The 14,303-nt window shown below is 59.9% G+C and overlaps 1 protein-coding gene across 10 annotated transcripts in view; it reads left to right on the top strand.

The window, feature by feature from the left end:
* Positions 1-14,303, top strand: part of JARID2 (jumonji and AT-rich interaction domain containing 2) — a 277,307-nt gene that overhangs the window by 253,220 nt on the left and 9,784 nt on the right. For all 10 annotated transcript variants that reach the window (XM_047858112.1, XM_047858113.1, XM_047858111.1 and 7 more), the window contains 8 exons: positions 1,585-2,087; positions 4,802-4,894; positions 7,781-7,899; positions 7,995-8,065; positions 8,881-8,995; positions 11,483-11,588; positions 13,312-13,494; positions 14,164-14,294. In XM_047858112.1, coding sequence (XP_047714068.1) covers positions 1,585-2,087; positions 4,802-4,894; positions 7,781-7,899; positions 7,995-8,065; positions 8,881-8,995; positions 11,483-11,588; positions 13,312-13,494; positions 14,164-14,294 — 1,321 coding nt within the window. The remainder of the gene's footprint in view (positions 1-1,584; positions 2,088-4,801; positions 4,895-7,780; positions 7,900-7,994; positions 8,066-8,880; positions 8,996-11,482; positions 11,589-13,311; positions 13,495-14,163; positions 14,295-14,303) is intronic.

Genomic DNA, 14,303 nt, shown 5'->3' with positions numbered 1-14,303 from the left:
TCCTTCTGCCTCTGTTCCCAGCCCCTGGGGGAGCAGGTATGCCTCGGGGAGCAGGGGTGAGGGAGGCGCTCGGCCACTTGGAAGCTTCGCGGCCCTGCAAATGGGCCCAGTGGTAGCAGGTGAGGAGTCCGTGGAATGACGATTTCCAAGCAGCATATAAATTTTCAGGTGCTGCTGGATTATGCTCTCCATAGAGGAAAACACAAAGGTATGGATTGCCGCCTCCCCAGTCAGCCTGTGATCTGAGCGCCTGTGGCTGGCGGAGGGGACTCCCTTCCCTGTCCGCCTCTGCAAGTCCGGCACTGTGCCGCCGGCCCCACATCTCCCCATTTTGAGCTGGAGACCGGAAGCGAGTGATGGCATCTCCACCTTATGGCCTCTCCTGCCCAAGGAGGGCGAGCCTCCTCACTGATCTCACCCAGCAGAGCTAATGACCTTCCAGTTGCCGACTCCCCTGGTGTCTGATGGGCTGGGGGACCTGTTCCCGCACAGTCTGCCCGGGGCACCCACCTCGTGGTCCCACGATGCCCAGGAGGCTGTCAGAGTCCACAGGAGCTCAGCGTCTTTTACTTTGTTTATAAATCTATCCACACGCTCCAAAGACCTAAAACCTAATTTTTACTGAACTTCCCTAGCATTTTGTTACGTATTTACTCCCTTAATAGCCAGTGGATGGTTATTCTGGAAGGTTTTGTTCCTCCTCTGTTGTCTGGAGGGAGGTTGCTTTCCAGGCCCCACATAGATAGTCCCTCTATGAGCGTTTTTCAAGTATATTTGCTTTTGATGTGCATTTGTACAGTCCTGAGAGTTGATCGAGGGGGGTATCGAACACTAGCCCACACCCCACCCCACCCCAAGACTGAGGTAAGCAGTCTCTCGGGGGCCGTGGGCCATGAGAGAGAGGGTTGAGGGACAGTCAGACCGTCTTTTTGCCCTCTCAAATACTGCCTCTTGCCCTGGAAATCAAGGGGGTGGAAAACCAGTCATTGTGCGTGTGCGAACGAGATGGGAACCGACAGGGGGCGCAACACGTACGGTTTCTGCCGTCATAGCCGTTGGGGGGATCGCTGGGACATGGGTGCAGCTGGGCGGCACAGCCCAGGCCCTGTCCCTGTCCCTGTCTCCAGGGACGGGCCCCTGCTTCCTCACCTGGCTCCACCTGCCTCTTGGGGTTTGTGCTGGGGGGTGGGGGGGTACCCCGGTACATGCTGCTCCTGCTGGGGGCGGGGCGCCCTGGGATGCTCCTCCCCGCAGACCCACCAGGCCAGCTCTCCTTTCATTCGGGCCTCCGCTTACCTGTCAGCTCCCTGGGGACACCTCTCCTGACCATCCCAGCTGAGACAGCAGCCCCTTAGCTCCCCAGCCCCTCTGCCTGCTTTATTTATCCCCGTGGCCTCCCAGATTGTCCTCGTGTAAGCACTAAGCTCCCTGAAGGCCTGGACCAATTCCGTTCGCCACTCTGGCCCCAGGGCCCAGCAGCATCCTTGGCACCTAGCGGGCGGCCCCGGACTTAACCAGCTGGAGCAAGGGGTGTCGTTCGTGGTCCTTGTCACTGAGTGTCCCCGTGCTTTGTCCCCGTCCCAGGAGGCTGCGAGCTCGACCTGGCCTGCTTTTTCCGGCTGATTAACGAGATGGGCGGCATGCAGCAAGTGACTGACCTCAAAAAGTGGAACAAACTGGCGGACATGCTGCGCATCCCCAAAACCGCCCAGGACCGGCTGGCCAAGCTCCAGGAAGCCTACTGCCAGTACCTGCTGTCCTATGACTCCCTGTCCCCGGAGGAGCACCGGCGGCTGGAGAAGGAGGTGCTGATGGAGAAGGAGATCCTGGAGAAGCGGAAGGGGCCCCTCGAGGGCCACACGGAGCATGACTACAACAAGTTCCACCCCCTGCCTCGCTTCGAGCCCAAGAACGGGCTCATCAACGGCGTGGCCCACAGGAACGGCTTCCGCAGCAAGCTCAAAGAGGTGGGCCAGGCCCAGCTCAAGACGGGCCGACGGCGACTCTTTGCTCAGGAAAAGGAAGTGGCTCGAGAGGAGGAGGAGGACAAGGGCATCCTCAGTGACTTCCACAAATGCATATACAAGGTGGGCCCCCGGCGGGGCTGGGGGGCTGGCCGCGGGGCGGGGCTGTGCGGGCCCGAGGCGCCAGGCTGCGGTCTCCGGTGGCGCCCGGAACAGCAGTGTGTGCAGCTGCGGGCGGGATGCAGGCCTGGGACGTCTGACCCCTGTGAGCCATGACCGCCGGTGAGCCCCATGCTGGCTCCAGGTCCTTGGATCTCCTTTGCATTACGGGCCATGGGCACCCACGTGCCAGGGACACAGCGGCTTGGGTGTAGACGCCCACGGGGCCGAGTCTGCCCCTCGGAGCGCCCCCAGCCCTTCCAGGTGGTGGGACCTGCTCAGTCGGGCCGGACTCCCCGGGCTCGGGGCACTGGCTTCCTTTGCCTCCTTGTCTGGATCCTGAGCCGCCCATCAGCCCCTGGCTCTGCCCGGTCCCTTCTGGGGAAGCGATCAGCGCAGGCCTCTGCAGGGAGTTGCTGGGGGGGCTTGCGGGAGGGAGGCAGGAGCCTGGCAGATAGAAGCGCGCACGGTTTTCTCCTCTGCTGCCAGATCGCATGGCTGCACCTGCTGTCCTGAGAAGTCCCTTCCTCCAAAAGGCGGGTGGAGTCCCTGTGAGGGCTGCCTGCCAGGGTGAGCAGGACACCGGGCACGGTGGGCACATCCCAGCTGGGACCCTCACGTGGCGAGCCGTGCCCACCCCTGAACCCCCCTGGCAGTGGCGTGGCAGTTTCATGGTGCGCTGACAGGCTGCTGTGGGTCCCCGTCGTTCCCCACCCGCACTGCCCCAGGACCCTGCCTGGTGGAGTCTCCATGGGCTTCTGATGCCGATTCCCTCCCGGAAGCCTGGGACTTCTGCGACTCCTCTCCGGGTTCTGGGTCTTTCCTTTCTGAGCCCATGGGAAGTCTCTTCCCCCCCCCCACTCCGGCTGCCCTGTGCCACACTTCCTTTTCCTCCTGGGCTGTAGTCCTGTGCGCCTTTCTGGAAGAAGATGCCCTGCTTGCCTAGGTAGAACTTTCTTACTAGACCCATCATGGCGGAGTCTCCTTTGCTCTGGTTCCCCATTCTCATCACCTGGCGCTGTCCCCCGAGACCCTGGGCGGGGGACCCTTTTACCCTTGGGAGATAAGGGAGAGGAGGCAGGTGGATACATTCAGGCGCATGTTTGGGTGTTCCTTGGGTGTCTGCTTGAAAAGCTCTTCTCGGCTGAAGCCATTTGTTAAATCCGGCGACTCCGAATAGCCAACTCCAGAAATGAGATATTTTCTACTTGTCACATTTTTCATTTAAGAAGGTCAATTCTATGAGAATGAGGTGAATCTGAGTAGAGTGTTTCTGGAAACGTGCCCTGTAACTGACAGCTTTAGGGTTCATCACAACAGTCTGGCCGTGGTGGCCGCGGGGGTGTCGGCAGCAGCCGTGTGCGTGCCGAGGGCCTGCGGGGGGTGGGGGCGTCCTGAAGCCCTTGGCCCTCCGTGGGTGTTGACTGTTGGGCACCAGGTGTCTTTTTCGAGAATTACAGGTGCTCTGCTTTTTAGGTGATGCAAAGCCCTGTCTCTCTGGCTGGTAGGTTCTTCCCTTGTAACCTCTGGAGAAGTTTGCAGTCGCCCCACGCGGTCCCTTTCCGTGCTCTAGAGCAAAAGCAGATGCCACAACTTGCATGCCGATCGCTCTGACTTTCCTTCCTCCAGAAGGGTCTGTCACCTGTTCTAAACCCGTTAGCTCTATGGGGGTGCACGGTAGGGAAGAGCCACGTCTGCCGCTCTGCTTCTGGCTCCCTGCGCTCACGGCCCTCACTCACTCATTCACTAAGGGCTGGGGTTCCACAGGCCAGAGACGTAGTCCGCTCCAGCGCCGCTCCGTCTCCAGCCTCCGGCACTAGGCCTGGTATACAGTAGGTGCTCAGTGGGTACCTCTGCAACCAAGGGACAAACGTGCCCGGTCAGGAAAAGCACAGCTCTGACCAGGCTTGCCTCTGCAAAACGAAACCTCCTGTCTGTGGAGGTGAGAACGGAGTCTCCGGTGGGATTCCCAGGCCGAAACCGTGAGCCGTCTTGAGCACGTCGCTGTGGAGACCGCCGGGCAGGGGGCAGCAGAGGGCAGGGTGCTGGCCGTCCTGATGCTAGGTATCTGGCATGCTAGGTGCTCTCCGGGAGGTGGGAGGGGGCAGTGCGTGGCTTCTGTGGCAGAGAACGAGCAGAGCGCTTCTGCTCCCCGGGTTTGCTCGAGGAGGCTGCGCGTTTGGCCGGTTCTCAGGTGTGGAGGGTGCCTGACGTTTGTGTCTCTCGGGCCCTCTCCCATCCCTGGTCCGGCCCCAGCTCCGAGCGGGTCTGGGATGCCGCTGGTTTCTTCCCTGGCCCCCAGGCCTTCCTCCTGCCCTTCAGGTGGGGTAAACTGGGGAGTTCTGTGCCCTTCCCACATCGTACACCCTTCCCCATAAAGCGAAGCGTGCTTCTGTGTGTCACGGGTGTGCCTGTGCGAGGCCCGCCTGGTGCACGGCCTCCATCTCTGCCGGATCAGGGCAGGGGTCCGTCTGCTGCTGGTGCGAGGCCGAGGGGCCCTCTTTCCCCTGCGGTCGGCACCGAGGACCCTCCCGAGAGCACGTTCTTCTGTGGTCCCTGCCCACGTCAGCTCAGGACACACAGCGGCCGTGGACCGGGACAGGGGTGCGGCCTCGCGTGGGGTCGGGGCTCAGTTTGGCTTCTCACGCTTTTTACTCTCGTCTTTGTTTTCTTTCCAGGGAAGGTCTGTGTCTTTAACAACTTTTTATCGAACAGCAAGAAATATCATGAACATGTGTTTCAGCAAGGAGCCCGCCCCGGCTGAAATCGAGGTGAGCGCGCCTCCCGGGGCCCCGGGCCCCCTGGTGCCCGATGGTGCTGAGGGGACCCCCGGGGCCATCATGGGTGTCTGTGTGCGGGGGGCTGGCAAGTCGTCACCGAATCTAGACTCCCTCAAGGGCACAAGAGGTGCGGCGAAGAGTGTGTGCCTCCCCCCGGCCAGGGGTGGGGAGACGCCAAGTCGGGGTGAGCTCCGGGCGCGTCCCCTGCCTGGGGGCCACTCCTCACCCCGTCGTCTCTTAGGTAAGAGAATGTTCGGAATCCCTTGAAACCACGGTTGCACTTTTTCTCTTCTCCCCGTTTTCTCTTTAATGGGATTGGCAGATTGCCATCTTTGTGCTTCTCCCAACTCTGTTCTTGGAGTTAGCGTGAGGCTGGGAAGCCCGGAGCCCCCCTGTGCCCGGCCGATTAGGGGGCTTTCTGGGTGAGCCGCTGCAGGACAGGGACCAGATCTGTTTACCTCCCCCACCCGGTGCCCCGCGCCTGGTCCTGTCAAGGGCAGGAAGCCGAGCTCCCGTGGCTGGTCGAGGGCAGCGGCTGGTGGGCGGGTCTCAGACTCCGTCTTCCTGTCAAGCACGTCTGCCCCTGTGCACACACCCGTGCTGACTGCTAGGGGCCCGGCTTCCCCGGAGTGGGACGTCAGGACAAGTCCCGGGACGGGCCAGGTCAAACCAGGCCGCACGGGCCACGCACGGCAGCCATCAGAAGCCCAGGACCGGAGCCCCGGCCCCGCAGATCAGGCTTCCCCGTTGGGGGAACCTCCCCGTGTCTGGTTTTAGCCCTGAGGGTCGTCCTTCCCTTGGGCCGCATGTCTCTGCTGATCTGCACGGGGCCGCCCCAGCTCTCTTCCCTGGGTGGCGCCTCCGAATACCACACCATGGCCTGACCCCCCTGCTTTGGACCCGCGGAAGCCACATCCCTTCCGCCACGACTCTGGGTCACACTTGCTTCCCAAGTGCTCATGGCATTTGTGGGATGTGGTGGCAGGAGAAAGCGATGGGACCTTTTGGGGTGAACAGTTGGGCTGGGAAGAGAGGCCTTGGCTGCTCAGCGCAGGTCCCCGTGGGGGCCTCAGAGGCCGCAGGGCTTGATCTGTGTGGGGCACGAAGGACACACAGCTTGTTTTAGTTTCCTGCTCAGGAATTCCTTCTGAGAGTCTCGCTTTCTCCTAAGCACTTGCCTAATATTTGAACACCAGGGGAAGGTCTGCTAAAATCCAGACTTGGATGAGTCGGAGTCTGTCTAGCTTCTAGATCCGCCAAAGAGGTCTGGGCCTTCCTCTTGGCTGGTGGCCATCCCCTTCTTCCCCAGGTGGCCGTTGGTCGGTCTCTACACCCGGTGGCAGGGCCGGGCCTCGAGCTGTCCCCTCACACAGACTCTGTTCCTCCCCTTCCAGGAGACACGCTTAAGGAACCCAGACACACAATGTTGTGGGATTTTTTCTTGGGGCTTTCGACCCCTCCAGGCTGTTCCCCCTTTGGAGAAGTTGTTGTGGAGCCTGTATGGTTCGTGGTAGCACTTCTCTGAGCCAAACTGCACGTCGTGACACCCGCTGCTTGTTCGCTAGGCTTCCTCCTTTCCGTGTGGTTCCAGCTAAATGGGGTCTGCCAAGGTATTAGGGAAGATGATGCTGTGCTTCTGGAATGAAAATTGAAAACAAAAAAGGCCTCTGAGTTGGGGGCATTGCCTGTGGGAAACTTGAGCACATCTTAGCTGTTGGCAAAACACATTCCTGACCCCCCTCCGCCCCTGGCTGTTTGGGTAGGACTCCTTACAGTCACCTGGTAGGCTTTTAAAACTGGTCGTGTGACATCCCCCCTGGCACCCTGTCCGATTTAGTTGGCTGAATCACAGTCCGGGTGGAAGTAGCCTTCACTTCTGGTGATTCTGATGCACAGACGGGGCTGAGAAGTCAGGATCACCCGTGACTGGAAGGGAGGAAGGTGTGTGTCTGTCAAGATGGCCGACCTGGAGGCCGTGTTCTTTATAGGATGATGGGGGGACGGCTTCCCCCTCCTTCCTCTCGTTGTTTCCCACTGCTTTTCGTATAAATAACTTAAAAAAGTTTATTTATTTTGAGAGAGAGAACATAAGCTGGGGTGGGGCAGAGAGAGGGGGAGAGGGAGAATCCCGAGCCGGCTCCGTGCTGTCAGCGCAGAGCCCGATGTGGGGCTTGAACTCAACAAACCGCGAGATCGTGACCTGGGCAGAAATCAAGGGTCGGACGCTGAACCCACTGAGCCACCCAGGTGCCCCATATAAATGATTTCTAAAACTTTGTGAAAATACACATAACAATAACGTAACCACCTCAGCCGTTTTCTCTGTGTGCAGTTCAGTGGCATTCAGTGCCTTCACGTTGCCACGCGACCGTCCCCACCATCCGTCTCCGGGATTTCATCCTCCCAGACCGAAACTCTGTTCCTGCTGGACACTAACTCCCCGGCCCCTGGCCGCCAGCGTTCTTTTCTCTCTCTTTGACCGTGATGCCGTGTGTCCGTGTAGGTGGAATCACACGGCGCCTGTCCCTTTGTGCTCGGCTCACTGCATTCAGCCTCGGGTCTTCGGGGTTCATCCACGTGTCCGCACGGCCTTCCCTTGAGAGGCCGAGTCCTCCATCGTGTGGATTTTGTGCACCTGCCGGTGGGCGTTTCGCTGAACGCGGTGACCAAGTCTCGGTTGGCGCCCGTCCGCGGTTCTGTGGGGATGTGTCTGCTCCCGGGCGATCCGACCCCTGCCGTCTTACTCTGTGCTGTCGGAGGCGCCCCGCCGCTCCCGGGGGACGGGCTCCTCGGCCGCACGTCGATGGCCTCGCGCCGACCCGCGCTCCGTGACTCGCGCACGGCGCGGTGCCGACCGGGCCTCTCCTCTCCCCACAGCAAGAGTACTGGAGGCTCGTGGAAGAGAAGGATTGCCACGTGGCCGTGCACTGTGGCAAGGTGGACACCAACACTCACGGCAGCGGATTCCCAGTGGGAAAATCAGAACCGTTTTCAAGGTAACGTCCGATACTCTGGCCTGCACTTGGGGGCCTCGGCGGTGTCCCTCCCCCCCTGCCAGTCTGTGACGCCCCTCTGCTCTCCTCTGCCGCAGGCACGGATGGAACCTCACCGTCCTCCCCAATAACACAGGGTCCATCCTGCGTCACCTCGGTGCTGTGCCTGGTAAGCCTGGTGTGGCCGCCGTCTTCCGGGTCCCGAGGCCCCTTGCCCCAAACGACCAGGACGGGACAGGAGGCTAGCGGCGTAGATCACGTAGATTGGAAGCTTTGGTCTTTAGCGTGCAGAGGAATGGGATTGTTGAAGTCAGAAAAGTGTGCAAAGGTGAACCGAATGGTAGCATCTAAAAGCGGGGGAGACACTTTGTGGCCAAGGTTTCATCTTGAAATTGGTATTTTCAAAGCTGATGTCCTGACTCCTTAGGGCTGGTGTGGGCTCAGAAGTGATCGATGGCTTACGGAGGGCAGGGACAGCCAGGTGCCCTGGGGGTTGTGGTCACTGGGGGTTGTGGTCACTGACGGCTGGGCCCCTCCACACGCTGGGGGGTGGCAGGGGAGCAAGCGATTCCTCGAGGCCTCCCCAGAGAGTGGGGCCTGAGCTTCCTGCCTCCATCCAGCACACGCAGGAGTTCAGGTCGACACGTCTGTGGGGCGTCCTGAGCTGAGGTTCAGCGGGCCACGGCACGTGGCTGGTGGACGACAGTCCCCGTGTGGTGCCCCTCGGGGCATATTAGGGCTTCCCGCCGAAACTCACAGATGAAGATGTTTTTAAAAACCGTTTTGTAACCGTGTCTGCCTGCCTTGGCTTCCTTTCTGCGTAGCTAACAGGAAGGAGCGAGCACCTTCTCACCGGTGTCGTCTGACTTTTGAGTCCTGTTTCTTTCTTTTTCTCTCCGCTTGGGAAGAAGGCAGGGGTTTCTAGGTGCCGTCACTCAGGGACCATGTGGCTGTCCTCTGTAACGCCTCTCTCCCCCTTGGCAGGAGTGACAATTCCCTGGCTAAACATCGGCATGGTCTTTTCTACCTCATGCTGGTCTCGAGACCAAAACCACCTTCCCTATATCGACTACTTACACACTGGTGCTGACTGCATTTGGTGAGTACGCCTGCCATGGGGGCCCCAGCGTTCCGGAAAGTTCCACCTCTCACCAGGCGGCTGACCGCCCCCGGGAGCTTGCTTGTGTGGGTTTGGTCCTGTGCCCCCCGGTTCAGTCACAGGATTTCTTAGCTCCCTTGGAAGCGCTTGAGGTGGCGGGAAGGTTTCGAAGGAGGTTTGATTTGCTCGAATGGTGAGCAAGGTTGAGCATCGTTTCGTGTGCTTATTGGCCGTTTCTGTTCCTTTTTTGTCAGCTGCCTGCTTACCCTTGTTTTTTCTTCTAGGACGTTATTTGTTGGTGGTGTTTTCTAGGACTTCGTGTCCTGTTAGGGGTAAGAGCAGTTAGGGGTGTCACAGAAGGTGGAGTGTTTGTGCTGGGTCCCCAGCCTTCCCCTCACCCAGTGTAAACCGTCCTCTCCCGGGCCTGGTGTGAGGTTATTTTTGGCATCTCTACAGCGGGGTGTCCGACCCATCGCTGCCACAGAGCACAGGTGTCCCTGGGAGCGGGTCCCTGCTGTGGGAGAGGCACGGGTTTCTCTTACCGCTGCCTGGGTGCCCACCTGTGACCCTGCCCTGTCCGCCCGTCCCCGTCCACGGCTGGTGCTCTGGGCCCTTCCTTCCCGGTGGCAGATGGGAAATTACTGCACGTAATCAGGCTGTCCTGTCACCTGACAAGCCAGCGACACCACATCTGTCCCACACTAACTGCAGCTGTTGTCCTGAGGGGGTGATTCGGCATTCTTTATTAAAACACGCCAAGTCGCACAACCGGTGCTCTCCCCCCGGGAGCCTGTCTCTGCCACAGCCTCCGCACCAGGACTCCCCTGCTCTCGGGCCACGTTCCCACAGGTGTGCTTGGTGTCGAAGCCTGGCGGGACCGGGGGACCCCTGTGGGGGCTTCGCCACCGAGGATGGGGGGTCCTCGGCATCGTGCGGGAAGACCGGAGCGGGGGCTGGTGGCCCGAGACAGAGTGCGTGGCGTGCAGGGGTGTGCGGCCTGCTCGTCTGGAGGGCTGTTCCCCGTGGACGAGCTTCTGTGGCCACGCCCGGCTTGGGGAGCAGAGGGTCCCTCCCAGGCCTGTGACCCGGCCCGCCCTGCACACAGGGGCGAGGGGCGGTGAGGTGCTGTGGCTGCGAGGCCGTCCTCGCCGCCTGGCCATGAGTTAGAGGTGGGGAGACGTCGGACTCCCTGGGCCTTTGGAAGCCTCATCCCCGGAAACCCTGCTGGTGGAGAGTGAAGAGGAGGCCGGGATGTGACCCTGGGACTTGATGGTGTGTGATTTTTCTTAAAACAGGTGATTTAGGGTAGAACCCCTGGATTTCAGTCACAGGTCAGGAGTAGGATACACAGGTGTTGAAATCAGCATTTATAGAGAACGTGAATGTGGTGCTTGGCGACTGGAAAGCAGGATTTGGCCTCCAAGGGTAGGGTTGCCTCACAGACTCCGGTGGCGATGGATGGCCGGCCAGTGGGCCTGTGGGAAGGTTGGACATTTGGAACCGGTTGTATCGGGGGCAGGATGTGAGCTGCCTGGCCGACTCCCCTGAAGGGAGGTCAGTGGCTTCATTGGCCTGTGGCCCAGTCAGGACCGTTCCAGGAGTGTGTCCCTGGTGGGCCCTCTTGGGACACTGGTGACGTCTCCCCCCCCCATCCCCCCCACCCCCCCCCCCAACACGGTGAGGTTCCAGATTCTTCTGTTGGTGAAGTTCTGCCCACGTCTTCAGCCTTCTCTCCCCCCAGCATCCCTGCGGCTCCTTAGCTCCGGCCAGAAAGGTCTGCGCTGTCCCCTGCCCCTGTGGCCTGGCCCCTCTGTCTGCCTGTGCAGCTTGCCTGATGTGGCTCTCGTGGTGGCGCCCGTCCTGTGCCCTCAGCCGGGCTGGCTCCTGGCACACGGCTCCCTCCGGGAATGTGTTCCTCTGTCCCCTGGGTTTTTACCAGCTCCCGTTCCAGGATTTCACAGCCGCTGTGGTGTCCTTGCAGCCTTGGCCGTGAGGCGGCGAGTGCACAGGCTGGACTCCTCTTCGGAGAACACGGGGGTCCCCTCGCCCGTTCCGGCTGCCGCAGCCCTCAGCTGCCCGGGGGACCAGCGCCGGGGTCCTGTCGTGTCCTCTGAAGGTTTAGGGCACTTAGCAGAGGCTGATCGCGTCTGCGTGTGTGTCTGGATCTGATTTCTAGGCGGCTTTCAACATCTGGTTTGGGTTTGAAGGCTTTTTGGCTCATGCGTAGGTCAGCTCCACGTGACGGGTGCGTTCGCCCACCGTGGCTGCGTTCTGGCCGCGTTGGCTGGGAGCAGCGGTGTCGCCCTGGGAAGCGGGGCGCCAGTCACTGGGGTGCGTTCCTCCTCCCGGCTACCCCCCAAGGCCACTTTGCAAGCCGGTGTTCGCTCCCCTCTCGGACGGAGGGTTGCAGCGTGGGCCCGGTGAGCGCTCCCCGGGCAGAGGCTCCATGTCAAGGCTGTGTCCCGCCCGTGTTCCCACACAACCCAGGTATTGCATTCCTGCTGAGGAGGAGAACAAGCTGGAGGATGTGGTCCACACCCTGCTGCAAGCCAACGGTACCCCAGGGCTACAGATGCTGGAGAGCAACGTCATGGTAGGTCCCCCCCGCTGCCCGGGGCCGCGGATGCTGGCCGGGAGCGGGCATTCAGGATGGGGACCCAACCCTGAGCGGTCTTATCGAGTCCCTTTCCTTGCTGGCCTGCCCCCCCAGAGGCAAAGAGGACATTGAAAAATGAACCCTCCAGGGATCCTTGCAAGCCAACCTGTTCTCTTTTACGAAAGCGGTGTCTCCCTCAGACAGCACGGGATTCCGGGCTTATGAGGCCCGAGCTGGCCTTTGAGTCCGTTTCAGGGCCTGCTTTTTCTGTAAGTGGAGACCGGGCAATCTAGGAGGCGGGGGCCACGGGCTTGTGTCGGGTGGTCTTCTGGCTCTGTTGTGCCCTGTTGTCCCCACCTGCTGGGCACCTGGGTGACTGGGCTACCAGTTGGGGATGTTCACCGTCACAGGACCAGCACAGGGGCTTCTGACCCTGTCTTCAGGAAGTCCTGGGCCAGTTGAGTTTCTGGGGGGTCTGTAGCCTTGAGCTGTGTCCTGACGCCTGAGTTCAGGTCCCGTCTGGCCTCTGCTGACCCCCGCCTCGGTCTCCTGTCCCTGCAGGGCCCTGCTCACTCTGGGTTCAGCCCAGAGAAAGGGGAGCAGCAGCCCCTCGATGTGCTGGGCCTGGGGCCCCCAGCCTGCACCCCTGTGCTCTCCCGGCTCCAGAGGCCTCCCAGCAGCCACCCAGGTGGTATCCATTTACCCTGTTCGAACCTGGCAGTGGTGCATGGGGACAGGGCCGGGTCTTCACCGAGGCCATGCCTCTGCGGGACCGTTGTCCCTTTTAGGCCGGTATCCATGCAGATCTTTGTTGTTCTTAGGAATTATGTGTCTGTCTTGTCTTTTTTTAAAAAATTTAAGGTTTATTTTATTTTATTAAAAAAAAATTTTTTTTAATGTTTATTTAAAAAAAAAATTTTTTTTTAACGTTTATTTATTTTTGAGACAGAGAGAAACAGAGCATGAATGGGGGAGGGTCAGAGAGAGGGAGACACAGAATCTGAAGCAGGCTCCAGGCTCTGAGCTGTCAGCACAGAGCCTGATGCGGGGCTCGAACTCACGGACCGTGAGATCATGACCTGAGCCGAAGTCGGCCGCTTAACCAACTGAGCCACCCAGGCGCCCCAATGTTTATTTATTTTTGAGACAGGGAGAGGCAGAGCATGAATGGGGGAGGGTCAGAGAGAGAGGGGGAGACACAGAATCCGAAACAGGCTCCAGGCTCTGAGCTGTCAGCACAGAGCCCGACGCGGGGCTCAAACTCATGGACTGCGAGATTATGACCTGAGCTGAAGGCGGATGCTTAAGCAACTGAGCCACCCAGGCGGCCCCTTTAACGTTTATTTTTGAGAGAGAGTGTGAGCGGGGCAGGGGCAGAGAGACAAGGAGACACAGAATCCGCAGCAGGCTCCAGGCTCTGAGCTATCGGCACAGAGCCCGATGTGGGGCTTGAACCCACGAATCGCGAGATCGTGACCTGAGCCCAAGTCGGACGCCTAACCGACTGAGCCACCCAGGCGCCCCTGTGTCTTTATTTTCTCAAAGGAGAAGCAAATCTTTAATACTAAACCTCATCCAACTCCTGGCCAGCAGGGGTGCCTGTTGGTCCACTCGCTGGGGGAGGGGCTGGCGGAGCTGTCACAGAAGGGGGGCTCTGGGCGGCGGATAGTGGTTGGGGGCGACAGCCAGGAAAGCCCCTGAGCCCGGCCTGTCTCCCTAGATCTCCCCGGAGGTGCTGTGCAGGGAGGGAATCAAGGTTCACAGGACCGTGCAGCAGAGCGGTCAGTTTGTCGTCTGCTTCCCGGGGTCCTTTGTGTCCAAAGTGTGCTGCGGCTACAGCGTCTCTGAGACCGTGCACTTTGCCACCACCCAGTGGACGAGTATGGGCTTCGAGACGGCCAAGGTAAGGTGGGACCAGCCCCCCCCGTGGGTGCACGGCAGCACGCGTGGCCCTGCGCGCGCGGGTCTGACGTTAGGTGACGCTGAGTTTCAGAATATGGGTTTTGAAACCTCTTAAGAGGCAGCCGAGGGTTTTTTTCTAAAAGGAAAGTCTGTATCATGAGAGGTTTTGAATTCTGTTGTTAACTCCCGCACGCACGGTGTTGGGAACACAGTACGGAAAGAGTTGAAGGTAAAACTTCAAAGAAAAGCGGGTGTGGACTTTTAAGCGTATTTATTGTGAGAGAGAAAGTGTGAGTGGGGGAGGGAGAGAGGGGGAGAGAGAATCCTCCGTGCGGAGCCCGACGCAGGGCTTGAACCCACGAACCATGAGATCATGACTTGAGCTGAAGTCGGCTGCTTGACCAAGTGTGTCACCAGGTGCCCCCGCACCCATTTTAAATCCGTGGCACCTGCCTTGTGGTTGGTGGCCCCAAGCGATGACCTTTCCCGCTGCCTCGTGTTGGTCTCCCAGGCGGGCAGGAACGTTCCCAGGATTCCCAGTTGCCTTGAATCCAGATGGAAGTCAGAGTTTGAGAATTCAGACAGCCCCCCACCTTCCAAATGAGGGAGAACCCCCGGCAGCCGCCTGGTAAGGAAGATCTGCCCTAAAGGCTGTGACCCTCTCTTGCAGGAAATGAAGCGTCGCCACATAGCTAAGCCGTTCTCCATGGAGAAGCTCCTCTACCAGATTGCACAAGCGGAAGCAAAAAAGGAGAACGGCCCCACTCTCAGTACCATCTCCGCCCTTCTGGATGAGCTCAGGTGACGGAG

This window comes from Prionailurus viverrinus, chromosome B2 (genome assembly GCF_022837055.1).
Source record: "Prionailurus viverrinus isolate Anna chromosome B2, UM_Priviv_1.0, whole genome shotgun sequence".
NCBI lineage: Eukaryota > Metazoa > Chordata > Mammalia > Carnivora > Felidae > Prionailurus > Prionailurus viverrinus.
This window is presented reverse-complemented; position numbering and strand designations above follow the sequence as displayed.